This window comes from Gigantopelta aegis, chromosome 7 (genome assembly GCF_016097555.1).
Source record: "Gigantopelta aegis isolate Gae_Host chromosome 7, Gae_host_genome, whole genome shotgun sequence".
NCBI lineage: Eukaryota > Metazoa > Mollusca > Gastropoda > Neomphalida > Peltospiridae > Gigantopelta > Gigantopelta aegis.
This window is the reverse complement of record NC_054705.1, coordinates 24,911,159-24,938,727: the sequence shown is the minus strand read 5'-3', so window position 1 is coordinate 24,938,727 and position 27,569 is coordinate 24,911,159. Positions and strand designations below refer to the sequence as shown.

At 38.4% G+C, this 27,569-nt stretch overlaps 1 protein-coding gene and 1 long non-coding RNA gene across 2 annotated transcripts; both read right to left on the bottom strand.

Annotated features, from left to right (window-relative positions):
• Positions 1-1,584: 1,584 nt before the first annotated feature.
• Positions 1,585-5,004, bottom strand: LOC121377725. The gene is made up of 3 exons (XR_005958651.1): positions 4,639-5,004; positions 2,877-2,927; positions 1,585-1,642 (listed from the first exon to the last, which is right to left on the bottom strand). It is a non-coding gene; the product is annotated as an uncharacterized LOC121377725 (long non-coding RNA).
• Positions 5,005-15,415: 10,411 nt separating this feature from the next.
• LOC121377989 lies at positions 15,416-16,000 on the bottom strand. Its single transcript, XM_041506086.1, has one exon. The coding sequence runs from the start codon at positions 15,998-16,000 to the stop codon at positions 15,416-15,418; it is 585 nt and encodes a 194-aa protein (XP_041362020.1).
• Between the last annotated feature and the right edge of the window lie 11,569 nt (positions 16,001-27,569).

Sequence of the window (27,569 nt, the reverse complement as noted above, 5' to 3'; positions counted from 1 at the left end):
CTGCGGTGGCAACGTGTTCAGTGGGGTCGAGTGATGTTCACTGATGAGTCCAGGTTTAGTCTCCAGTTCAACGACGGTCGGGTTCGTGTCTACAGACGTCCTGGGGAGCGCTTCGCTGACATTAACGTTAGACAACGTCACCGGTTCGGTGGTGGCAGCGTCATGATGTAGGGCGGCATCTCTATCCACCACAGGACCCCCCTCTATGTGGTGGATGGCAATCTGAATGGAATCCGCTATCTGAAAGATTATCCGGCCGTTGGTTCTCCCAGGCCTTCAGCAGATTGGCGGCGGGGCAGTTCTGCAGGATGACAATGCCAGACACCACCGCGCCAGGGTGGTAACGGACTTTCTCAAACAACAAGGTATCGCCAGGATGGATTGGCCAGCATATTCGCCTGACTTGGCCCCAATAGAGAACGCCTGGGACGAATTAGGCAGGAGAGTTCGGGATAACCATGCCCCTCCGGCCAACCTTCATGATCTGGGTCAACTTCTTATGGCAGAGTGGCAGGCCATTCCCCAAGAGTTCTTCAGACGTCTGATCAACAGCATGAGTCAACGATGTGTCGAGTGTATTCGCGCCAGGGCTGGATTCACACACTATTAAACGAATGTTCTAATGTGTAAAATCCATGTTTGACAACCTTCAACTTTGACAGCATGTCATGTGACTTTCTTGTATACAGTGACGTTTATTTGTGTAGTTTACATCATCAATCTAATACACTCTGAAACTTATTTGGTTATAAATTTTTGACCCTTAAATTCTTTTTAGTATATATATATATATATATATATATATATTATATATTATATATTAATATATATTAATATATATTAATATATATATATAAATATATATTAATATATATTAATATATATTAATATATATATATATATATATATATATATATATATATATAAAAAGTGAAGTGTAAGTCATTCGCTTATATTTAACAGAAGTGTTAGATATATAAGTGACTTATAAGTGAAGTATAAGTGTAACAAACTGCTGTATAAGTGAAATGTAAGTGAAGTATAAGCGATTCACTAATATTTTACAAAAAACACTGTATAAGTGAAGTATAATTAGTGAAATACAAGTGATTCACTGATATTTGAGAGATACTGCTGTATAAGTGAATATCTATCAAAGGCAGTGGTATGTTCTGTCCTGTCCAAGGAAAGATCATATGAAAGATGACTTGCTGCTTTTGAAACATGTAGAGAGCTTCCTCTGAAGACTATGGGTCAGAATTAATTATCAATTTAATTTTTTACATCCAGTAGTCGGTAATGAACTAATCATTAAACAAATGAAAATAGGTAGCAATCTGTCCTTGGAGGCCACATTTCAATATTCTCGGGCAATTGCTGTATTAATGCCACTGCTTACACACCCTATCTGTAAACTAGCTGTCCACAAAACATAAAAATTGAAGCACAATAGTCTTAACAAACAAAGTGATGTTTCATTCTGACTCACTAATATATCTGAACAGTATTTGCAAACAATTATTTTATAAATAATACATATATTTATTTCCAACTGTTAGATTGGATTCTCTCACATCCATTTTCCTCAGTTATGTCCTGTTCAGTGTCATCTTGATATGTCATCCAACATTCAGATGGGATTCTGAAAAACAAATGTAGTATGGATAGATCTGCTATGTAATTAGCTATTGTTTATTATTAATGTAAACATTTGGTTCTTTCCGTTAGTTTTAAAAAGACTACCCTAGAGAATCATAGCCTACCAAGTTTCAGGTGTGGGGAATCAAAACTTCAAGAGAAAACAAATTTTCAGTTAATTTTCAAGTTTATTTTTTTACCTGGTATCAATCAAATCTCAAGGATAAAACAGACTTTGAAATATTCAATCTTGACCTTTAATTTTAATTATGAAGAAATCAAAAAATCAAATACATGATATATATTTGAATCTAAAGAATCTGTACCAATTTTCAGGCCTACAAAATATAAACTATTACGAAAAGATAAAGGGTGTTGGACTGGGAGGGGAAATAATGAAATTAAAAAACAATAATGCATGCATTTGTCTACATGTATTAGTTTGTACATGTATACTACATGTATATCATATAACTGCATGCAACTCCTTTCAAGCTATAGGGGTAAAGCGCTCGATTGACCCATGATCGATCCCTGTCGATGGGCCCTTAGGGCTTTTCTTGTTCCAGCCAGTGCACCACGACTGGTATATCGAAGACTGTGGTATGTGCTATTCTGTCTGTGGGATAGTGTATATAAAAGATCCCTTGCTACTAATGGAAAATTGTAGCAGGTTTCTTCTCGCTTAATTAATTATCGGCTATTGGATGTCAAACATTTGGTAATTCTGACTCTTAGTCATCAGAGGAAACCTGCTACAGCTTTTCTAATGCAGCAAGGGGTCTTTTATATGCACTTTACCACAGACAGGAAAGCAAATACCAGTCTTTGTCCAGTTGTGGTGCACTGGTTATAACGAGAAAAAGCCCTGCATGCTTGTCAGTGACCATACATGGTGATGTCAAGATGCTGTTCAAATGTAAACTGGAAGTTACTTTTTTTATTATTAAAATGTTTAATTCAAGATGCTCACTCAAGAATATGGGCGGACAAGGAAGAATTAAAAAAAAAAAAAAGTTATTATCCTGAAATAGACGTTTTAAAAATTACCAACCAACTGTCATACAGAGATTGCATTTCCTACTAACCTGATAACACATGTTAAAGTTAATTTCCAAGTGATCTGGTATAATCAAATTTTTTTGAATAATTATGTATAATGGCTTGTGACATTGAACGACCACCTCTTATGCATCAAGTCATGCATCTTAAAACAAGATTGTTTGCTAAATACATACCAGTCACAAATATTTCAATAATATGATGACCAGAATGTGCTGACGATTTTTCTGAAGAAAAAAAAAAAAAAAAAAAATTATATTTATATTTATATTTATATTCACACACACACCCACCACACCCACCCCACCCACCACACCTTGTTTCTTGTAATCAAAGTAAATGTCCATTTCATCCTCATGCAAACCAATCCAGGTATGTCAATATCCTATCCAAGAATTTCCTGTGTCAGTTTAAGAGTTTTATAGTTTTTTTCAAAAGAGAAGACAAGCATTTTGAAAAGAAATTAACTGGCATGGGGCGAAAAGGCTCGATACCACACCCCAGTCAAAGTAATATGAAATAATGTTTATAATATAAATACAAAATGCAACCAAAGATGTGTTGTAAATATTTGGGGGCATCCATACCGACAGTTGGGGGTGAAGTGAACTGAGTAAACAAGTAACACAAAATATAATGGTATAAATATTTTAATTTTATATATATTCTCGGCAAACAATAAGTATGCATCCATCGATCGGCAATTATTGCACGATTTCGTATGGTATTTCATCTTGGTAAGTGCTATCCTGTTGTGAGATGGTGCATAGATAATACATTGCTACTAATTAATTTTTAGCAGGTTCCCTCAAAAATTATATGTCAAAATTACATGTTTGACATCCAATAGCCAATGATTAATAAATCAATGTGCTCTAGTGGTGTCTTTAAACAAAACAAACTTACTTTTTGTCTAGACAATGAATCCATGACGTTTTGCCCCCAGTTTGACCTGTTCGACCCATGTACATGTACAAGTTCGCCCCCAAATCCCCATTATTTGTTACTTTTAAACAATTACTGTATTGTTTCTTTAGAGGCATGTTAAATAGTGTGTGTGTGTTTCTTTTCTTAGAGGGGAGGGATTGTCGTCTTTCCACGATTTGGTTGATCCTGAGTCAGTCCGGGCACATTTGACATAATCACCAGTTTAATTAATTAATACATGTAAATCTTTATGGGGCGAACTGGTTAAGCACGTGAGGGCGAACTGACATCCGTTTTCGGGGCAAACTGGCTTGGGGGCAAACTGGCTTGGGGGCAAACTGGCTTGGGGGCGAAACGTCTGGTACCCTAAACAATTGAGGTTTATTGGAGCCCAAACCAAATTTTACTTTCAAATAATTAATTTTGTCTGTACGAAAAAAATATGAATGCATAACGTGAGCCCAAGCCTGATCACAAGAAAGGATTATGAAATATACACGTTATGTTGCTTAAAATTATAAAACAAAATCTTTTATAAGCTTAGGCCAAAAAAAAAGAAGAAGTTTGTTTCAGGTAACATGGCCAAAAAAAGTAGGGTAAGTAGGTAGGAAATTTCTTCTTTTTTCTTTCTTTTTTTTTCTTTTTAGTTCAAAGAAAAGTTACCCTACGTTAAATGTGTTTGCCAGAGAAAAACAGTCTCAAGATGAAAGACATGAAGGCAAGCTGACTGAAAAATCTTAGTTTGCAAAGTAGACCGAAAAATAAAAACAATTTCACTGTCAAGCGTTGGCTCAGCAGTTGATAGGCCTATCTACATCACTGGCGTAGGAAGCGGCGGAAGGGGGTACTTTGTAGCAGCATCGATATATTAATTTTATACGTGTGTGTGCCCACCCAACCCACTTTTTGGTATCTTCCTACAGGCTACACCCGTGTATATTAAATTCTGGGTACTAGGCCTAAGCAGTAGCCAACAACGAAAATTGTACCACGTCTTCAAATGACCTTCACCTTTGCATGCGGGAAAAAAACGCGATGACTTGTAGTAGTCTGTGCATGTAGTATCGAGAAATCCTTGATGTTTTTGTTGAGATCGCACGTTGTTTTGGGAAAATAAACCTACAATGTATGATGACTGGAGTTACGATAATACGATATATTTTCCTCTATAGGCCTACAGTATTTAGCAGTTTGTTATAATTACCTTGAATGTTGACATCAAATAGCCAATGATTAATATTTTAATCAATGTACCCTAGACTAGTAGTGGTGTTAAAGAAACAAACTGTCTTGTTTTCCATGTAGACAGATCTGGAAAACAGGGTGGTTAGCAAAATGTGTATTTTTACACCTAAACTTGTACATATAAAAATATACACATGGAAATAAGTCCACCCCCCCCCCCCCCCCCCCCTTAGAAAAATGATAACCAGTCCTGCAAAATGCAAATATAATTGGTAAAATCCTTAGCTAAGATGAGAATATTTGCTAGTGGTGCAGAGCAACCTGTGTCATAGTTTGAAATTATTCTCAAGGGTATATCACATAAAGACTCGGGTTGTCTAGGAAATTTGCCTCAAATACCTTTGATCATGTATTAAGGAACTTTCTAGTGCTCATTTATTGTAAAATTGGGGATGGATAACTTGGTGATTAAAACTAACATAAGTCTCGAAAAACCCTATATAATTTCAGTATTTACAGACACATGTCAAAAGTACTCCAGGACATGATTCCTATATGAATATGTATCTTTTTTGTTTCTTCTTCATTTGGTGTTTTGACGTTTTTTGTTTTAAATCATCAGGTACGAAGAGCTACAAACAAAGAAAAAAACACAAAATGGCTGACGATCCAGGTCACAAGGCGGTGTTGCATTTCTTAGAGACTTTAAAGTACAAATCGGTCCCCTTGACCATTAGCCAGCTGGCAGGACGATTTGGCAGTCGCAATTTTACGTCGGAGATGCGCACGGCCGCTGTAGGCAATGAAGCTGGTCTAAAGAAATTTCTGAAATATCCTTCACTGTTCACTGTCAATGGAAACCTTGTGAGTGTGAATGATGGAACTGCTCTTGGGGAGGACTTTCGAGAAAGCAGCCCAGCTTCATCAGGACAAGCACCGAGACCGAGGCTGTACAGTACTTTCAGAACCGGATGATAAAGAAACGCGAGATCACCATGCCAGTTGCCAGTCTGGCTGGACACCTGTCGCAAGCATCGCAAGCAATCTGCGAATGTGTTGGACTGCAGAATAAGTTTCTGGAATGGCTTCTTCGTCATCCGTTAATTTTTGACATCAAAGATGATATGGTCAGTCTGAAGGATAATGGGCAATTCCACGGTAACGGAATTACGAGTTGGAGAGATATTTCAGGCATTAAACTCAGCTAGTCCACATAAGAAACATTATCATAATGGTGTAACTATGTAATACACTAGTACTGCACTAGTGCTTGTCATGGGCAGAAGTGAGACTCCCTACTGCAAGGTGTAGTGCATGAGTACTTAATTAAAGTTTGGTAACGGAATTACGTAAAAACGGACACCATTTTTACGGGCACCGCAAAACATCAACAAACTCTGAAGTATGATGATGAAATAATTATTTATCTTCATGATGGAATGATGACCTAATGACTTGTGATTAACAAATTATATTACATATTATCTTTTCATAATTTTGTTGTACAACATTGAATGCCGGTAACGGAATCAGTTCGGTAACGGAATTACCGCTCTGAATTTACTTTTGAAAAACAATATTTACTTTATAAATTTGATTTGTAAATATGTTGCATAATTTTTATGAGTTAAATAATAATTCTGTATACTTGTTTTAAGCATTCATATTAATATTTCAAATGATAATTTCAATATCAGTAACATGTACACTTACATGTATATGAGTGGAGATTTTAAACTAGCACTAAACCGTGTACATACTAAGTATTACATAGTAAATGTTTAAAATGTTTGACAACAATTGAAAAAAATTCTTGAACATTGACATTGTTAATAACAAAGAATGACACCAGTCAGAACAACACAGGCCAATTAAAATTATATAAACTGACTGTCAAACATCTAAATTGTATTATGGCAAGTGATGGTAAGTGAAAGATATTATGCCTAATAATAAAATTCCTCATCTATCTGAGGTTATGGTAACATACATAACATTCAAAACACCAGTATTTTCTTTTTTGGCCAACCAAACATGCCATCTTTCCATTTTAAGAATTTTACTCAGATTAGATTTCCTTGTGAAACAGCATTAATACTATAAACGGTTGCTTTCTTTTTGTCCATTTTATACATTTAAAAGCATAATGTTGCTAATTAGAATGATACTTTCCATTTTCTGGATATCCGTCACTTAAATATAAATTATTAAATACATGTACAGTCAATAAATGCCTTTGGATAAAGTAAAATTAAAGTTGCTTCAAGTAAATATGTTATGTTACATTTCCACTTTCTGGACCCTATATATGTTTAAAGATATATGTACAGGGCTTGAAATAGTGGCCTGTAAAAAGTGAAAAGAAGTCTATTTTTAAATCTTGCAAGTGAAATAAACATTCACCTGCTAAAATAATTGTTACATTTTAATTTTATAATGCTCTAAGTAGTTTAAGGGGTCTTAATTTTCCACACATTGTCCCAAACCCTACATTCATGATGTGTTGTCTTACATTCCCAAACCCTACATTCATGATGTGTTGTCTTACATTTCTAGCAGGCCATTTGTTTCACAGCAGGCCATATTTCTTTTAGCCTGCTATTTAAAAAAAATAATAATGGCAGGCCATATTTTACATCATATTTCGAGCCCCGATATAATTCTAGTAGGTTTCGATTATAACTTGAATTTTGTCATGGATTTGCAGAAGTTTAGTCATCATAATGAAGCTTTTAAGTAGTACTGTTTGGTTAAAGTGTATCAGATTTCCTTAATTTCTATATTGTTAATGGATGACATTTATATTTGCTATGGGTGTTCCACAAATGCATTTGGAGCCACTAGTACTATTACCATATGGATTTAAAAAAAAAGATTTTGTACATCTTCCTGTTGTTACATCACTTGATGTACTGGTATATATGGATAAGAGTAGCATTTTAGTACTGTGTAGGTTATATTAAAGTGTTTCTTAATATATACCAAAGACGGTAACGGAATTACAAACCTATGGTAACGGAATTACATATGTTTAGAGCTATATAATTTTACTAATAATGTATGAATTTGAAAGTAAATGCGTCCGATTATGTTAATTAACATATACTCGGAGAATATGAGTCGATTCCTTGATTACAAATGAATACAATCTAACTTTTTGTTTGTTTTCGGTAACGGAATTACAAACTGATTCTATGTTTTCTAATTTCCCCTAAATGTAAAAATAAATAAAAATTCATTAAAGTGGATTATGAAGTGTAGTACTTGTTAGTGGTAAAACAAAAACACTAATAAAAAGAATATTATCTTCAATTACATGGCTGCTGTACATAAATTCATAGTGTGTATTATGGAAGTGTCATATTTTTAGTGTAACGGTATCCTCAAAATAGCTAAGTCAAACACATCCATTTATTTTACAATATTTTACTTACCAGATTTGGATTCTCCAGACATTTTTACGTTAAAAACAATCTTAATATATAAGGAATAACATGATTTGATTTTTTCACTCCATGTCCACTTTAGCGTGGAATTGCCCTAATGTCACGTTCAATGCTATGAATCCCAACTCGGAGCCCAACTCGGAGCCAATTTGAAAATGACATCTGCAAGTCAGAACTTTATTCTGCTGCCTAATAGCACACCCCCTAAATTGAAGAGGCCAAAGTTACAAGACCCAAGCGGCAGTAAAGACACCATCCAGTTCGAGTTCCAATAATTATGTATAATGGCTTATGACATTGAACGACCACCTCTTACACATCAAGTCATGCATCTTAAAACAAGATTATTGTTTGTTAAATACATACCAGTCACAAATATTTCCATAATATGATGACCAGAATGTGCTGACGATTTGTTTTAAATCATCAGGTACGAAGAGCTACACCTGGACGAGGTCAAATGTAAATTCAAACCGCCATTTCTTCTATTCGAGAAAAAACTTCAAAAGTGCAGCCACTAGATCTGTTGTTCAAGAGTGCCAGTCCAAAATAAGCAACAACCAAGAAATGAGCTATGAGGACATCATGGCAGTAGTGACGAGTGCCGCAAGTCAGCTGAATGCCGAGAAGACCAGACCAGCCAAGGCCGCAAACCCAAACGGTATGTCTGTTCTTCACACATTATTCACACATTATCATCAGCTACTACTGAAGGTTTACCTACGACAGCCAAAAGGACCGACATTCCGTGATGTACGAGATTTTATCCATCATACAACGAATGAAAATGTTCATGACGATGAAGGATTCGCCTTAGGGCCTCTTGAAATTAAAATGAAAAGACAAAAACTTGCCCTAGAAAAACTAACAGTAGCTCAGTATTTCGAGGGGTCACTCAGAATCATGAAAGAAATGATCGAGAACGATGGCATGACTATAGACGGTGTCAAAAAATATGTTGACTATTTAATCAAAGTGTCCACCCTTGCTCAGGCTTTTAACTGGAATTCTGTTGCCAGATATGATCATGCATACAAGACCAGCATGCTGAAGGCTTCCCATGGGCATCGGATAACACCTGATGCAACTCCATTTCCGTGGCAAAAATGAAAGTACCAACCAGTCATCCTGTGACGTCACGGAACAAGAAAGACCCCAAGACGGGAAAAGTTGTATGTGAAAGATGGAATGGGCGAAGGGGGTGTTCGCTGCCAGAGTGCAAGTTTGCTCACGTGTGCTTCATGTGCTACTCTACCGATCACGGCGAATTCAACCACCAAAGGCCGGTTTCAGACAATACCGCAACAAAAAACTAGATACTTCACACTCTAGATCACACTCTAGATCAGAGTTCTCCGATCTAGGTTGTAAACTGGGGAAATGGAATACTGAACTAGAAAATGATCCAGATAAAGACTTCATCTTAGACAGAATTATTAATGGATTTTCTATAGTAGACGATGCTGATATAGTGCCAACCCCAGTTAAAGTTGCAAATTCAGGCTCGGCTTTAAAGCATGGAGTCAAAAAAAATAAAGTTGAACAGATATGTGCGGAAATAAAGAGGAAACTATATATAAGGGTTAACTCGCCACCTCTCGTGATTAGTTCAATTAGTGCCGTCCCCAAACCAGACGGGGACATTAGACTTATTCACGACTGTAGCAGGCCAATAGGGCAAAGTGTAAATGATTGCTGTTAAAGAGCCGTTTTCTTGCGATTCTGTTAACGATGTATTAAATGCTATAAAGCCAGGCTGGTATATGTCGAAAGTGGATTTAAAATCTGCTTACCGATCAGTAACTATACATCCTGCCTGTTACAAATATACTGGATTAAGCTGGTTCTTTAATTCTTCAAAACATGAAACTTATTTTATTGATAAGAAACTTCCCTTTGGTACTTTCTAGTAGCTGCGGAATCATTTGAAGAGTGTAAAATTGCTTACAATACACTAATCGGGTTACTTCGAAATTTAGGTTTCAAGATTAACTGAAAAAGTGACTGACCCATGTACAAAATTAACATTTTTAGGTATTGCTATAGATACAGTAGCGGGGTACAGTTTCCCTTGAAAATGAACGGGTGGGGAAACTCTGCGATTTGTTGAGAACATTTACTTTTAAAAATCGCGCAACACGAAGACAGCTAGAAAGTCTAGCGGGTAAGTTGAACTGGGCATCTTTTGTCATTCCATGGGGGAGACTGCATATTAGACGAACGTTTGATCTAATTTCATTACTCAAGAGTCACACCATAAGTGCCGCTTGCCAAGTATTCAAGATGATATTCGGTGGATGATGTTTCATTTGCAACATAGCAATAACACGAAGTTAATCTGGGACAGTCGCCCTGTTGTGCCGGTAATTACCGATGCGTGCATAAATGGGGGTGGAGCTTTCTGCTTGGGGGACTGGACTTACACTTCGTGGTTGATGGACACGCCCAACATCGCTAATGAACATATTAATGTTAAAGAACTGGCTATGACTATAATGGCGGTAGATAGATGGGGGCCCCTTTACTTAAGGGACACCACTTCGTGATTCAGACTGACAACACTGCAGCGTGCGCTATTATAAATGCAGGATCAACCAGAAACAATATAGCTTTAAAACTTTTAGATTAAAATAATATTTATGTTTAAAGTATAATTGTAGAAGCTCAGTACATCATTTTGTTTACATTGGCGACCATTTTGGTCGCAACGTACAACACTGGTTAATGATTCCAATTTCAAATAATTAGTTATGCTCATGCTCATATCCATTCAACGTCCAGGCGTGTCTAGTCTGGGTCCAGTCTCTAACAACGCCAGTGACTGGGTTCAGGGCACGGCGTAAGAAGGTGCCGAAAAGTGGAGTGGGGGTGTATACAAACCATTGCTGCTGCCCCCCACGCACACACACACCTCAACCTCCATTTAACACACACACACACCCGACGTGTAAGAGTTATCCTACTCGAGTACGTCCGTCGTCTGCTTTGTCGATCCGCGACCACAACTTCTGTGCGCTTCCCCCCCACCCCCACCCCAGCAGGAAAAAAAATAATTCAGGGTCTGTGGCAAAATTTAGGGTCGGTCGGGTAACCGGAAACAAACGATTTTTTGTTTTTGGCCTTTAAAAAAAGATCAAAAACTATCTCTAACCTTACATTAATTGAACTGACATCCGATATGGGGGGCGAACTGGCTTGGGGGCGAAACAACTGGTACCCTAAACAATTGAGGTTTATTGTAGCCCAAACCAAATTTTACTTTGAAATAATTTTGTATGTACAAAAAAAATATGAATGCATGACGTGAGCTCATGCCTGATCACCAGAAAGGATTATGAAATATAAAATATACACATTATGTTGCTTAAAATTATAAAACAAAATGTTTTATAAGCTTAAAAAAAAAGATCAATAACTATCACTAACCTTACATTAATTCTAACAAATATTTTTTAAATTTGTTGGGGGGGGGGGGGGGGATAAGGAAGACTTGCCAAACAACCAATTACTTAAGCCAAAATCATTTTTATTACCTAACATAATATTAGGGGAGGGAGCGAACCCTCTAATAGTTGGGGGTGAACTGACTGGGGTCGAACTGGTTTGGGGACGAAACATATGGTACCCAAAAACAATATATATTACTAAGTAAAATGAAAACTGACTGCTACTTGTGATACTTTTAATTTATTTAATTTAAACTAAATTAATTTGTAAACAAGACTGCTGACCTATCCGAGTACGTGAAACTGGTCATGTGACCTAAATCGCCCCCAAAAAGCATTACTATCGTTGTAAAAATCTGTACCCATCGGTGAAATAACATTTCTGTAATAAATGCATCAATTTGGCATCTTAAAATATTTATTTTGCATTTAAATGTATTATTTATGATGTCAACGTGATCTATGTGTATTTAAATTGACCCCGAAAGATATGTCTTGATCGGCCATTTTGGAAATTTTCTGTGTCGTGACCCAATGTTGTGTAACCGTCCTAAATCTAGAACAATAAGACATCAACGAGGACGGAACGGCCACGAGTGAGCGTCAATCTCCCCTCAAGCTCAACAAGTGAATGTTGACAGGAAATGGAGGCTCCCTCACGGGCGCTCATCCACGCAGATTCGAAATTCATCCGGATGCCGTAATACTACATGTAATAAAACACAAACACCAATTGAAATAATATTTAGTACATAATTATCAAAACACAAACATAGCATATAATCGCAGTGTTCACTGTCGAATATATTAAATAACAGCTACAGTAAATTACGACCACCCCCAGCCCCAATTAACCTAACGTTTACTCATACTATTTTACCTACCGATCCAATCACGTTCCCAGCGGAAGACCCCGAACACTCAAGGTCAAGGTCAAAGGGTTTTACGTGCACATTCAGAGCAAGCTGTTGTAGCCCACGCCTGTCGTGGGCACAGGTGCCGGCCTTGGCCGGCCTCTGTCCAAGACAGGAAAGGTGGGGGGGGGGGGGGGGAAGGAGGAGGGACCGTCTGCACTGGCAGGTGCAAGGGAGCACCAGCAGTCCGATTGAATCGGTAGCAGGCGGATGGGGATGGTGGTGCTATGGAATTTTGAGTGGAGCGATTTAAACCAAAAAGAAAAGGTGCGCAATTTTGTTGAGTAAATTTGGCGCAATTTTGAACGGTCGGTCGAAAGGTAAATGTTTGAGCTAGTATAGGTTTGGAAATCGAGTGTAGCTCGTTATTTATCGACCTTCATGATGCTGGTTGTCTCCCTAGGCTGTCCATAGGGTCCTCAGAAGGACCTGACCTATTCAGGTCGTGGCATGACAGCCCAGAGGAGACTCGTGCAATTTGTGTAGACACTGGCAGGCAAGGCAATTTGTTCCGGGGTGGTCGAAGCGCTGGTGTTGATTTGGTCTTCAGTTTCCTCCTCAGTGACACCAAGTACATTTTCCAGCAGCAAGTATTTTGTGGTATTGGGGTGGGGGCGGCCGATATTCTTTTGTTCGGCCTTCCCCGGGTGTATTGCAATTGTGTACTCGGAACCGGTTTTTGTCCGGTTCCTTATTTGAGCACGTGTTGGGCCATTAAAAATGTGGGGCGGATGCATTGTTATCATTAGTCAATGCATCCTGTGTGCTGTTGCGGTGAGCATGCTGTCTGTGTGTAATCCTAGTTTTGGTGTTTAGGTTGTGCCTATTGCCTTACGTCCCTATTCTAGTGTATCCAACGGTCATCATGACCACCCCTCCCCCCCTGCCTCCGTGTAGCTTGGTTAACACAGTGGCTGGGGGGGGGGGGGATTAGTCTATTCTAGATATCTAATTTGAAGGGCACGCCCTTGTAGTATGTGTATTGATTAAAAAGCCTAGTGCGTAGCATATTATTTTATCATACAATGAAAGAGAGAGAAGAGAGAAAGAGTTAGTTGATTAGTAATGAATAATCACATACATCAGTCATCCTCTGGCATGCTAGGGTAGTAGTGGCTTATTAATTTGGTTTCCCTCCCCCGCAAAATTTAACAAAGTGATTATCGCTATCTATTGGTAACTGTATACTAAGTTGTTTGTGGGCTAGCGCCCTTAACTATATTGATCTTACTTGGTCGGTCTTCTATGTTCTGTTCTCTAGATGTCTTTCAGTGCCCTAGGTGACTTACCGCGTCTGCTAGTTTTATTCATTACTAAGTGCATGGTGCGAAATACATGAAAATGTGCGGTATATATATATGTGGTATTCTGGTTGTGGCTGGCTGGCTTGGACCTTTAGGCGGGCTGAAAAAAGAGAAGTTGGTAGTTAGTGGTCCTATCCTGTTTGGTATATAGGCTTGGGATGGCTGGTTAGTTTCCTGTTCAGATGTGTTACTGCGATCACATATGGAGTGGTATGCACGAGTTTGCCAAAACTCGTTTTGAAGAGTAGTTAATAACCTGTTGTATTGACATTAATTTATTCAGAAGTTCGCTACCTCCCCACCTTTGGCCATTTGCAGTAGAGTGCATCGTTTCCGAGTTCTAATTGGTAGCAGCTCTTACGCAAGGGCTTATGGGCGAGTGGTTTTGAATAGTCCCTATATATATATAATCTATTCACAGGTTTATTTTATAGTTTTGGTTTTGTGGGGGCTATTTGCACATGGTTTATTTTATACATGTATTTGGTTCGCTACCTCCCCACCTTTGGGGTAGAGTGCATCGTTTCCGGTTTCTAATTGGTAGCAGCTCGTACAAGGGCTTACAGCGAGTGGATTTTAACATTCCCTATGTATTTCTATAACAGGTTTATTTTAATGTTTTGGTTTGGAGGGCCGGTATATACATTGCTAATAATTTAATAACATGATTTAATCTAAGGAAGTTCGCTACCTCCCCACCTTTGGCCACTTTATAGTAGAGTGCATCGTTTCCGAGTTCTAAGTGGTAGCAGCTCGTACAAGGGCTTACAAGCGAGTGGTTTAGAACAGTCCTTACATAGTAGTCTAATTAACATTTATTTTATGTTTTTTTTTGATTTTATTAACATTAATATTTTATTATTATACAGTATTATTTTCGCTTATTTCTTTTAGTTTCGTTTCCGAGTTCTTTTTTACAAGCGAGTTTTCACAGTTTTCTTTATTTTTTTTCTTTTTTTTTTTTTTTTTCTTTCTTCTTCTACTTCTCTACCGGCCCACCTTTGACCACCTGCACCCGAGTGCCTCGTTACCGAGTTTAAGGGTTACAGCTCTGGTGTAGGGGTGTACAAGTGGGTGGTTTTGAAGATTTTATTTATAACTCTGGTTTGGTGGACTGGACGAACCGATAAACTGCTTTGAAGGTTTTATGCTTTAGGCATTTATCCGGGTTTAGTAGAAAGTTAGGCGTTATATGTTTATTATGGTTACCTTCGGTGATTGATTTTAACATTAGTTGTCTCTGGGTGGTGTGTAGCGTGCAATCCAGGAGATAGTGTTTCATATCTTCCCGGGTGCCACAATCACATTCTGGTTTTAATTTGGTAAAGGAGCAGCTGTTTAGTTTTGAAGATTGTCCTAGGCGTAGTTTGGTGATTAGCTTATCCACATACGTGTTTACGTGTTTTTGTGTTTAGGTCTTATAGAGTTAACTAGAGGCTTGATGTTATAGTGCCATGTGTTTTTAGTTAGGTCCCAGCTAGCTTGCCATTGATTTATGTAGTGTTTTTTTGCTTTTGACATGAGCTCTGCTCTGTTATTCCTAAAGGTAGTGTGGTAATTGTGCTGGTAATTGAGAGTGCTGTTTTTGCTCCATAGTCGGCAACTTCGTTACCAATTATTCCTACGTGAGCTGGGACCCATTCGAAGACTGTTAATTTAAGTTGGTTTAGCTCGTTGAGCACTTTGTGGATGGCTGCTAAGATGTCCGGCCTAGTAGATCTGTTAGTTTGTAGAGATTGGATTGAGCTAAGGCTATCAGAGAAGATGACGCTTTTAGGGTATTGTTTACTTCTAATCCAGATTAGTGCCTCGTAGATGGCTGTCAGTTCTGCTGTGTAGACTGATAAGTTGTCTGACAGCCTGGCGTATTTAACAAGTTTAGCGTGTTTGGATATCTTTTCTTCTACTACTGCGAAGCCAACCCTGCCGTTGTCCGGGTTTTTTGATCCATCTGTGTAGATGTGGATGTGCTCTGGGTAGTTTTCGTTGGCTGCTGCTTCAAACAGGACTTTTTTAAAGGGCGGAAACGGTGTTTCGTCCGTGGCTTTTTTAATTAGGTACGGAGTGTGGCATTCCATAGGTTGATTAATGTTATATAGAGCTACTGGTGTGTTATCAATTCCGACTTCTAGTTCAAGTTTACTGGCCCTAGTGGCAAATGAGTCGTTAAGCTTTTTATTTTTATTAAATTCTAGCCCTGGTTTAGCAATTATAGGGGTAAGTTCCTGAACTGGGTGGTCTAATTTAAGCGAGTGGATTTTTAGGTGGTATTTAAGATGTTGTAAGTTGCGGCGGTATTTAAGTGGCATGATGTTAAATTCTACCTCGAGGCTTTGGCCGCTGGTGTTACGTGGGACTTTGGCTATTGTTCGTAAGGCTTGGTTTTGTATGATATCTAATTTTTGTAGCAGTTTGGGGTCGGCGCAGCTGTAGGCTTGGGCTCCATAGTCTATCCTGGAGAGGATACATGCTTTGTAAACCAGAAGCATTGCTTCCGTTTGCGCCCCCCAACTGGTGCCTGAGATTGCCCGTAGTAAGTTTAGCGTGTTTTTAGACTGTCTGATTACGTTATTTATATGGTCGCTAAAGGTTAGTTTTGAGTCGAATGTTACTCCCAGGAATTTAAAGGTTTTGACCCTTGGGATTGGTTTGTTATTTGAGGTTATTTGGTGAGTATCGGATGAGTTGACCTTATGGAATAGCATGCAGACTGTTTTAGTTTCTGATAGTTTTATGCCCCAGTCCTGGGCCCAGTTATTGAGTTTATTCATGTCGTTCTGCATGAGGCTAAATAGTTGTTTGGTTACTCTGCCTGTGCGCCAAATGGCGCAGTCGTCGGCGAAGAGGGCTGTATTTAGAGGAGTGGTTGATTTAATTTTACTCTTGGCGTTGAGCGCTTTGGTTATGTCATTGATAAATATGTTGAACAAGGTTGGTGATAGGACTGAACCTTGTGGGATACCGTTTATTATTTCAGTTTTTTGAGAGTAGTGTCCGTTTACTCTGACAGATATTGATCGGTTGTGAATAAAATTATTAATGAAGTTGAACATATTGCCCTTAATACCGTTAGTTCTTAGTTTACTGAGGAGTCCCTGGCGCCATACCATATCAAATGCTTTTTCAATATCTATAAAAATTGCTAGTACTTTATTGGACTTGCGGAAGGCGTCATTTATGCTATTTTGTAGTCGAACTATCTGGTCAATTGTTGAGTGTTTAGTTCTGAATCCGCTTTGTACGTTAGTAATTAGCTTATTCTCTAGGAGGTAGTTATTTAGTCGCTTATTGATAATGGTTTCTAAGGTTTTGCATAAGTGCGACGTGAGTGTTATTGGTCTATAGCTACCCGGGAGCGAGTGGTCCTTGCCCGCCTTTGGGAGGCTAAAGCACTCCGCGTGTTTCCACGCTGCGGGCATGCGACCCTCCTCCCAGATCCTGTTATAGAGCGACAACACTACTTCAAGGGTTACATCTGGCATATGTTTTAGCAGCGTATAGCTGATTTGGTCTGGCCCTGTGGCGGTGCTTTTTTTAGATTTAATGGCTGCTTTTAGTTCAACTAGTGTTAGCGGTTGATTAAATTCTAGGTTGTCCGTATTAGGCTGAGTATCACTCTTAGTATTATTTGTTGGGAGGTTGTTATCTTTCTTAAGTTTATTAAAGAATATTTCAGGGAAGTTTTCGTTGCTGCTGTTTTTACTAAAAGTTTGACTGAGGAGGTCTGCCTTTTGTTTATTTGTGGTGGCTAATTTATTTTTTTGGAGGACTGTAGTGAACGTGCGTTGTCCTTGGATGGCATGAACCTTCTTCCACATTTCCCTAATAGAGGTTCTGTTGTTGATTTCCCCGCAGAATGTCTGCCAGCTAGCCTGTTTAGCTTCCGTGATTAGTTTACCTATTTCTTGTTTTGCTATTTTATATTTAGTGTGGTATTCTGGTTTACCCGTTTTCTTAAAGAGTTTTCGCATCCTATTTCTGAAGCTGCATTTCGCTTGAATTACGTCCGTCCACCAACTGACAGGTGACTTTTTTGTGGGTTGTTTGGTTTTAGGTATATGTTTTTCAGCTATTTGGATTATTTCGTTGGTGATTTTAGTGGTTGCATCGTCGATATCTATGTTAGGTACTAGTTTAAGTTTGCTGCAGTCGCTTGTAAAGCCTGCCCAGTTGGCTTTACTAAATTTGAATTTTGGTAGGAATTTTTGTTGTTCAGTATAGGCTATATTACTTTTATAGGTAGTTAATATGGGTAGGTGGTCGCTATTTAGAGCATCTAGTACCTCCCATTGGGCGTTCGCTCCTATGGTGTTAGAGGTTATGGTAAGATCGATGGCAGAGGAGGCTGCTAGATGGTCGTGAAAGTAGGTGGGGCTGCCGTCGTTGAGACATACTAGGTTGTTTATATTGATGAAGTTTTCGAGTATGTCACCCTGTGTGTCGGAGTGCTGGCCTCCCCATAGTGGGCTATGGCTGTTGAAGTCTCCTACTAGGATTAGGTTATTATTTGGCGTAATAAGTTTATTGTAGTCGTTTATGGTTAGTTTTTTGAGGGCCGCTCCTGGTGGGCTATAGACATTGATGACGTCTATAGGCATCTTTTTATTTAGTACCGTAAGTCCTAGGACTTCCAGATTGGTATTTAAGGCATCGGTTTTAATTTCGCTGTGTGGGATGGTATTTTTAATGAGCGTGGCTAGGCCACCTCTAGTGCTATTCTCACGGTGTTTATAGTAGGTTGTATAGCCCGGTATTTTAAATTGTTTAGTTGTTATTTTGTTATTATTATTATTTTTTTTGGGGGGCCCAGTCCCTAACCAGGTTTCCTGGATGCATATTATGTCCGGCTTGTTGTTATTGGTGCTAACGAGTTGAATGAGTTCAGCACCATGTCCCATTGAGTGGAGGCCTTTAGCGTTCCACTGGAGAACACTAAGGCCTTTATTGTCTGGTTTACCATTAATTTTTAGCGGTGTGTGGAGACTTGTCTCCCATTGTCTGTCCTGGAGTTAGGTTTAGTTATTTAGGCAGTGTTTGAATTTTAGTTAGTTGACCGGTTTAAGTTATTTTTGAGCTCGGCTACCTCTTGCGCTAGTTTTTCTAAAATTTTGGTTAGTTCACTAATTTTGCCATTTTCTTTGTTTTTGACCATTTCGGCGTAAGAGATGGTTGTCGAAATTGGTTTAGATTTAAAGGTTGTCTGGCTTATCTGGTTTATTTGGTTGGATTGGTTTTTTTTTTAGTTATTGAGCTGCCGCATCGCTCTTTGGAAGTGGTGACAGCGGTTATCATGGGCCATGTGCCGGCTGAGGCAGTTAGGGCACTGGATGGGTCGTGTACATGGGGAGTTTAGGGAGCTTCTGGGGTGTCTTTGGCCGCATCTGTGGCATGTTGGCATCTCTCGGTGATGTCTGCATTTGTTAGCTCCGTGGCCCCATTGTTGGCAGTGATGGCATTTAGATGGTTTAATTTCATACTCTTGTAATTTATGCCGGCGACCTGAGATAGAAATCGAGTTATCTGTGGTAACATCTGCCGTGATTAGTAAATAGCCGTTGGTCCAAATGGTAATGTTATCTATACTAAGTTGGGGGTTTCCAGCCTGGAGTGCTGTTTTAGTCGTTTCCTGGGGGGGGGAGTGGGTGGAGTTTAACTAACCATTTGTTAATGGGTTTGGTTGGTTGGCTGCTTGGAGGGATGGCTCGGGTCGTGGGTGGTGGGATATCGGGTGACGACCGGGTAGGGGTGGGTGCATGGGGGGTTGGGGTAGGGTTTAGGTTACGGCTTGGGGTGGGAGTTAGGGATGGCAGGGTATCAGTGCAGGTGGTATTTTGGGTTAGGCTAACGGTAGGGGTGGGGGTTGGAGGGGGGGAGATGGTGGTTGGGTTGGTGTGGGGGGGGGGTGTGTGGTAGGGGTGGGTGTTGGGGTGAAGGAGGGTGGGGGGTGGCCGTTGAGAAGGAGATTGAGAGTAGGGGGGGGGGGGGGTAGGTTTGGAGGTAGAGGTAATCGCTTTGGTATAGGGTTTGCTGGTTGTCCTTTTTCCGTGTTTGGTGGTCTTATCGCTATGTTGGGTGGGTATTATCTTTTTGCTTTTTAGGAAGTTTATACTTTTAGCCGGGGTTCGTTTTGCGTTCCTGTCGTTTGTGGCCTTGGTTGGTGGGTATCGTTGGTGTGCTCTGGTGGTTTGGGTGGGTCTCATTTGGGGCCGGCTACCTGCGGCGGTTTTGTTGGTCGTTGATTGATTTGATTTCAAGTTATTTTCGTGCTTATATCCAATTAAGGTTCAAGCACGCTGTCCTGGGCACACACCTCAGCTATCTGGGCTGCCTGTCAGGACAGTGGGTTTTGTTAGTTTGTTAGCGAGAAGTGCTCTGCGGTACGGGCGCGTTACCTACCAGCTTCGGGCTGGGTGTGTTGGTCGTTATGCTGACTCGAGAGTGGCGGACGCGGTTACTTCGGTGGGGTCCGCTCTCGTTGTTGGGTTGACCGTTTGTGAAATTGAGAAGTCTAACTTTTTATGACAGGTTTTGGGTGTGTTTCCTGCCGTTAGGTTGTTTCGGATTAGTATGTGGAGATTTTTACTATCAGCGCTGCTTTGGCTGGTCTCCAGGGTGGATGCTATCACTTCATGCTCGGTTATTTCCTTGTTTACGGTTTTTAATTCGACGTTATCTTTATTCCCGGTTTGTGGGTTCATTTTTAGCCTGATTAGTGGCCCCAGTGCTTCCAACGTTGCTTCTTCTCCTTTAATGTACGACGTCCCATTTGTTAGTTGGGTGTGGTAGGCTTTGAGGGGGTTGGTTGTTGTTTTATTGAGGAAATGTTGCCAGTACACGTACTGGTATGGACTGGGGTTAGCTCCGTTAATGAGGACTTGCCTTATTCCTTTAATGCTATCGGTCTGGTTGGCTACTTTAACTTTTTTATGGCTTCTGCCCGGGGTGGCTAGGGCATCGAATTTGTTTCGAACGGTTACGTCTGGGTGGATATCATGGATATCCATCTCGTCGTCCGGGTCGCTATCTGAGAACAGGTTAGCCTCTTGGCTCAGATTGAGGGATCCGAGCCGTTTTACTGCGCTCCTAGGAGTCGCGGGGGTGGGGCGACAGGTAGATTTTTGGGCGAGATTGAGCGCCAGCTCCTTTGATTTAAGGTGTGGGTTGAGGCTGACGAATTCCGTGTCTGGGTTTACCGCCTTGTCGATTACGCATTTTCTGGTTTTCTTGGAGGTGGCGGGTTTACTGGGCTTACTGGGTTTGGGGGGTGGGGTAGGAGATTTCGGGGAGGTGGCGGGCTTACTGGGTTTGGGAGGTGGGTTAGGAGATGTTGGGGAGGGGGATGGTTCCTTATCGTCCTGAGTTGATACGTGGATTTCTTCATCGGTTATACCGGGCGTGGCTTCACTGTTATGTTTTTGGTCGACCATTGTGGATTGTGGATTTATGTTAGTTTGATTTAACTTAGACGGAGTCCTTTCTGTGCGGACCTGAACGGAGCCCGCAATATCGTTAGTTGGCTATGATCGTTATGGCTTTATCTGCGTTTTGTTAGCGTTTCGCTCTAAGTTGCTAAGTAACTTTGGATTTTTAGAATAGAGAATTGAAACAAGGTTGGTATATAGAAAATATACTACAGAAAAAAAAAAAAAGAGTACGGAACGTGTTAATACATAATCAACAATTCCTAAAAAATAAAATACGCAAAACGTTATTGAGTCCTAACGGACTCTGAGAAATAGGTTTCGAGTTATGTTTAAAGAAAATATACTTACCTTAGTTTTTAGTCCAAGTATCGTACAGTTCCTAGGGCTATAACCATCCTATCTTCGATGTGTGAGTGATCCCCGAACACTCGTCGCTAACCGCTTTTATTTGTCTCTCACTGCAGTGCAGCCGTCTCCCATTGGCTGGAGATCACTGCCCTCGCAATGCACGTGCGACCGTATAATGCACATAATGAAATGCATTGCAGCCAGTAAAAATAACCCAGACTTTCCACTAGTCTATTTCATTACAGACAATAATAGACTTTCCACTGGTCTGTTACAGTTGCACCATGTAGAACACGTTACATTCGTTCGATTGTCATCAAGCATCACATAATATTAGAACAAATACAGTTAAAGATGTCAACTTATATATTAAAGGTGTCTAGAATAAGTAAGAAAATAGTAAAATCATGTTTACCTTTTTTCCCTTCCAAACGTGACGAAAATAGTAGGACATCCGAAACTTGACCGAAGTTCTTCATTTTTCGCCATAGCCAAGTATTCGGTAATAAACTGTGATTGTTTCTGCTCAATCAAAATTATCTCAAATTCAATTCATAGTGCAAAATACACAATGTTTTGTCATTATTTATTATTAAATTTATTTTGGCAAACTGCAAATGGCGCGTTTTTTCCTGTTGTTATCTCTAAGCCAATCAAATCCCAGGTATGACTGTTCAGGAACCGACCAATCATATTATCGCTTTTAACCTTCGTTCGTCTTTTAAGACGACACAGACTTATAATAATAATAATAATAATTATTATTATGATAATTATGTACTAATCTAGCGCCTTTGTGGCCTTCTGTCTATTAAGCATTATAAATGATTACTCTGCATATAATGAAATAAACAATGTAATAACAAAACACAACGTAATTATCCAGATTCCAATTAATTGAATTATAAATAAATAAAATTTAAACGTACAGATTCCTGAGTAAAGATTTTACTAAAATTTTTCAAGAGCCAGTGTTATGCATAATTTTATACTGTCTTTATTATATTATAAATGAAAGTAATTACGTTTGCAAATAAATTTTAAAACAGACTTACGCTGACCGATCTAGTCGGATTATGTATGCGACATAATACAGGTCCGTACGCAGGGTGGTGTGTGTGTGTGTGTGGGGGGGGGGGGGGTGCGATGAGTGCGTATGGCATCACCATTTTTTTTAATAATTTTGTTTTTTAATACCAAAGCTCATATTTTTCTAGCGAATATAGATGTTACCTAAAGGTGTGGGTATTTTATTTTTTTTTTTGGTGATGATCCCATCACGAAGAATTGCCCCCCCCCCCCCCCCCCCCCCCCCCCCCCCCCCCCCCCCCCCCCAAAAAAAAAAAAAAAAAAAAATAAAATAAAATAAAATAAAAAATCTTGCCTATGGATTGTAGTTTCTATAAATGGATTTGTGAGGACCAGGGATGGGAGTGTCATTTAACATTCATTCATTCATTAATTAAATTTTCCTTACATGCATTAATTGCAATATAACGTAAAATCATTGGCCAGGCATATAATCAAAGGGAGTTTGTTCCTTTTTTCATGAACGTAAAAATTGTGTCTTCTGGGAACGTCGTACCTGATGACGTCATTTTATATGGGCAAATAGTTGTCTTATTGAGCATTATTGTTTATGGGCCAAAGTTAATTCAAAATGAAGTATGAAGTTTTAGTGTTATTATTAGCAAGTATGATTCAAATTTAATTACAAGTACTGTCTGTTATTTCTTTTACGTTCATCTGGGTATGAACAAAACAAATCATCTGGTACTTATGTGAGAATGGCTTCGCTGATTCCCAGTTTGTGGATGATTTTTTTGGTTCATACCCCGATGAACGTAATAATAATAGTAATTATAATAACATATTTTTTTAGTCACATCATATCTTTCCATGTACATGTATATACAACAGATAAACATGTTTCTTTTTAATGTTGTATCCACTGGCAGTTTTAGCCCGATATGGTACGGTTTATTCCGTTACATGTATTTGAACTTCACGAGCACTCGAATAACGGCATTTTATTTTCACAATTCTGTCCATAAGTTTGGGCATGATAGTACGTAAATACCATGTGGATGTGTATGTTGTCATCCAATGACACCAGAAGCAAGTCATAAATAATTGTTCCAAATACTGTCTTACCTCTTCGTACATAGAAGATTGTATTCTACGATGTCGTTTATATGGAGTTTCTTCAAAATCACACCCACTGAATTTCACTAAAAGTCATTTTTATGTAGGCCTACAGTTTAACAGGTTGAATAACCCCTTTAAAGACCTCAGCTTCTTAGAGATGAATAGCAGGCAAATAATGTGGTCGTCTTTTTCTGCTGATACTTTACTGAAGTTTAACTTCTAATGTGGACCTAATGTTGGTTTTAAAATGAGTTTCATGAAGGAAAAAAAAGTATTTGTTTTATTGTCATTTCAATGGTAAAAACGTGTTCTTTCCCTCCTCACCACCATGCATCTTTGTTTAGCAAAGACCAGTCTTCTACAAAGCAAATCTATTTTATAAAATGGTCACATGTTTTATTGTCATTTCAGTGATGAAAACATGTTCTTTCCCTCCTCACCACCATCTTTGTTTAGCAAAGACCAGTCTTTTACAAAGCAAAACTTTTTAATGTAATTAGTAAAATGGTGTTTTATTGTCTTTTCAATGGTGAAAATGTGTTCTTTCCCTCCAGACCACCATCTTTGTTTAACAAAGACAAATCTTCTAGAAATCTAATTTAGAAACTGGTGTTTTATTTTAATGCAACACCATGCATAGTCATCTTGCATGTCCATGTATCTGCTCAGGGTTCCTCCAGACTGTTAGTATAATGTTAAATCTACGGTGTTATTTAAAAAAAAAAAAAAATTTCAATAATAATATGCACCTTTTATTTCCATAAAAAGATTGATATATAATTCATGAAACCTTCTATAGTGGGATCTCCTTTGATTGGTCATGTTGTCTGTCGATGAATTGATTTTTTTTTTTTACAGGTAATAACAGAAGCTCCTGTTATTTCCAACAACTAAACTTCACTACGTGTTTAAATTGTAGTGTACATAATTTCCATTGCATGTCTTGTCTTCCTCAGCACATTTTATTCAATGTGTATGTCATACGCTGTTTTTTGGTGATACACTTCCTTTTTTTGGCGATACACTTCCTTTAAAACACTTGGATTTGCCACGTCTTGAACATATTCATTTTACACCTGGAAGAGGTCAAATGTGAATTCAAACTCCCTTGGTTTCCTAATTTCGATACAAACACAAAAAAAAACCCAAAATGGCTGACGATCCAGGTCACAAGGTGATTTTGCATTTCTTAGAGACTTTAATGTACAGTTCGGTCCCCTTGACCATTAGCCAGCTGGCAGGACAATTTGGCAGTCGTAATTTCACGTCGGAGATGCGCACGGCAGAATAAGTTTCTGGAATGCCTTCTTCGTCATCCGTTAATTTTTGACATCAAAGATGATATGGTCAGTCTGAAGGATAATGTCACGTTCAATGCTGTGAATCCCAACTCCGAGCCAATCAAAGATTTGAAAATGAAAATGGCCTTCTGTCTATTAAGCATTATAAATGATTACTCTGCATATAATGAAATAAACAATGTAATAACAAAACACAACGTAATTATCCAGATTCCAATTAATTGAATTATAAATAAATAAAATTTAAACGTACAGATTCCAGAGTAAAGATTTTACTAAACATTTTCAAGAGCCAGTGTTATGCATAATTTTATACTGTCTTTATTATATTATAAATGAAAGTAATTACGTTTGCAAATAAATTTTAAAACAGACTTACGCTGACCGATCTAGTCGGATTATGTATGCGACATAACACAGGTTCAGTACGCAGGGCGGTGGGGTGGTGGGGGGGGGGGGGGGGGGGGGGGGGGGTGCGATGAGTGCGTATGGCATCACCATTTTTTTAAATAATTGTTTTTTTAATACCAAAGCTCATATTTTTCTAGCGAATATAGATAACGTTACCTAAAGGTGTGGGTATTTTTTTTTTTTTTTTTTATGATGATCCCATCACGAAGAATTCGCCCCCCCCCCCCCCCAAAAAAAAAAAAAAAAAAAAAAAAAATATTGCCTATGGATTGTAGTTTCTATAAATGGATTTGTGAGGACCAGGGATGGGAGTGATACACCAGTTTACTTTATTTTTCTTCCTATTATTTTGTGTGTGAAAATTCAGATTAAAAAAAACAAAACAAAATCAATCTTAATAAATAATAGTAGACCAAAAGTAATGATACCTGAAAGGAAGGGGGGCACAATCTGTTATAGTAATATCAATTCATTTTAATTTGGTTTTTGTGCCTATTTACACACAATCTGGTAAAAAAAAAGGTGGTATTATAATAACAACAAATTAACAATAATTATGATATTTTTTTTTAAACAAGTTTTATTGACTTTATTTTTTTTAAATTATTTATTTTATTATTTAATTGAAATTATAATTATATTATTATTTAGCAGCAATATATATATATATATATATATATATATATATATATATATATATATATATATATGAGATGTGAGTGGTAGCCTACCCTGTAATATTTCATTTTTTTTTTTTTTTTTTTTTTTTTTTTCAATTATCGTAAATACTATCTAAATCTGCTACATGTATGTTTGGTTGTTTAGCCACTTTTCCCAATGAATTCGATAAATCCTTTGAGAAGTTATGAATTTTTTAAAAATAACCATGAAAATGTTTTGGACTTAGTTTTTCCCCCGTTCATTTGGAACACATCATTTCCTTTGCAAAAGGACTATCTCCAAACTAATATTTCACTTATATTTCACTTGTAGAAACAACAACAAAACTATCTAATTCCAGTTCACTTATACCACTGATAAACCACTTATAGGTGAAATATATGTGGAGTATCAGTGAAGTATCAATTAACCATTTTTTTCACTTATACTTATACACACTGATACTTCACTTATACCAATATATTGGTAACTTATAAGTGGCGTATAAGTGGCGTATATTCCACTTATAAGTTTGTATAGGTTATTTCCGTAAGGGTAACCTTAACCCGTGACGTTCACATTGATTAATAATCATTGACAATTCGATGTCAAATATTAAGTAATTCTGTAGTCTGCAGAGGAAACCCACTCTGTTTTCTTTGGCAGCAAAGCATCTTTTATATCCACTCAATCCTGAATAGGACAGCACATACCCCAGCCTTTGCTATGCACGTACCAACCATGGGGCACTGAAGGAATGTGGAAAACCCAATCAGAACATTTTATCTTGCAACCCAAGCAAGAACTTCACTAACCGAGAGGATTTAGCTCAGTTGGTAGAGCGCTCGCCTGAGTTGTTTGTATCGCAGATTCGAACGACCTCGGTGGATCCATTCAACTGATTGGAGGTTTTCTCGTTCCAATTTAGTGTGCCACAACTGGTTAGAGGACGTAGTATGTTGTTTCCGGTCTGTGGAAAAATTGCATATAAAAGATCCCTTGCTGCTAATGAAACAATGTGGATTTCCTCGGACGACTACGAGTCAGAATTACAAAATGTTTGATTAAGTAATTATAGGCTGTTCGATGTCAATGTGCTCTAGTGGTGTTGTTAAACAAAACAAACATTAAACTTTTTACTGACAAAGTTAAATCCTACCCCTATATCCTATCAACGATAGAAAACGTGGCTTTTTTTAAATTATTATTCCACAGCATCTACAAAGAAACATTTGGGTGGGAAGTGGCTCATTGGTAAAGTGCTCGCCTGATGCGTGGTCAGTTTAGGATCGATCCCCATCAGTGGGCTCATTGCACCACGACTAGTATATCAAAGCCAGTAGTATGTGCCATCT

Excerpts from the sequence above, each read along its gene's own strand:
- LOC121377989 (XM_041506086.1), bottom strand. The coding sequence starts at position 16,000 with ATGGAATGCCACACTCCGTACCTAATTAAAAAAGCCACGGACGAAACA.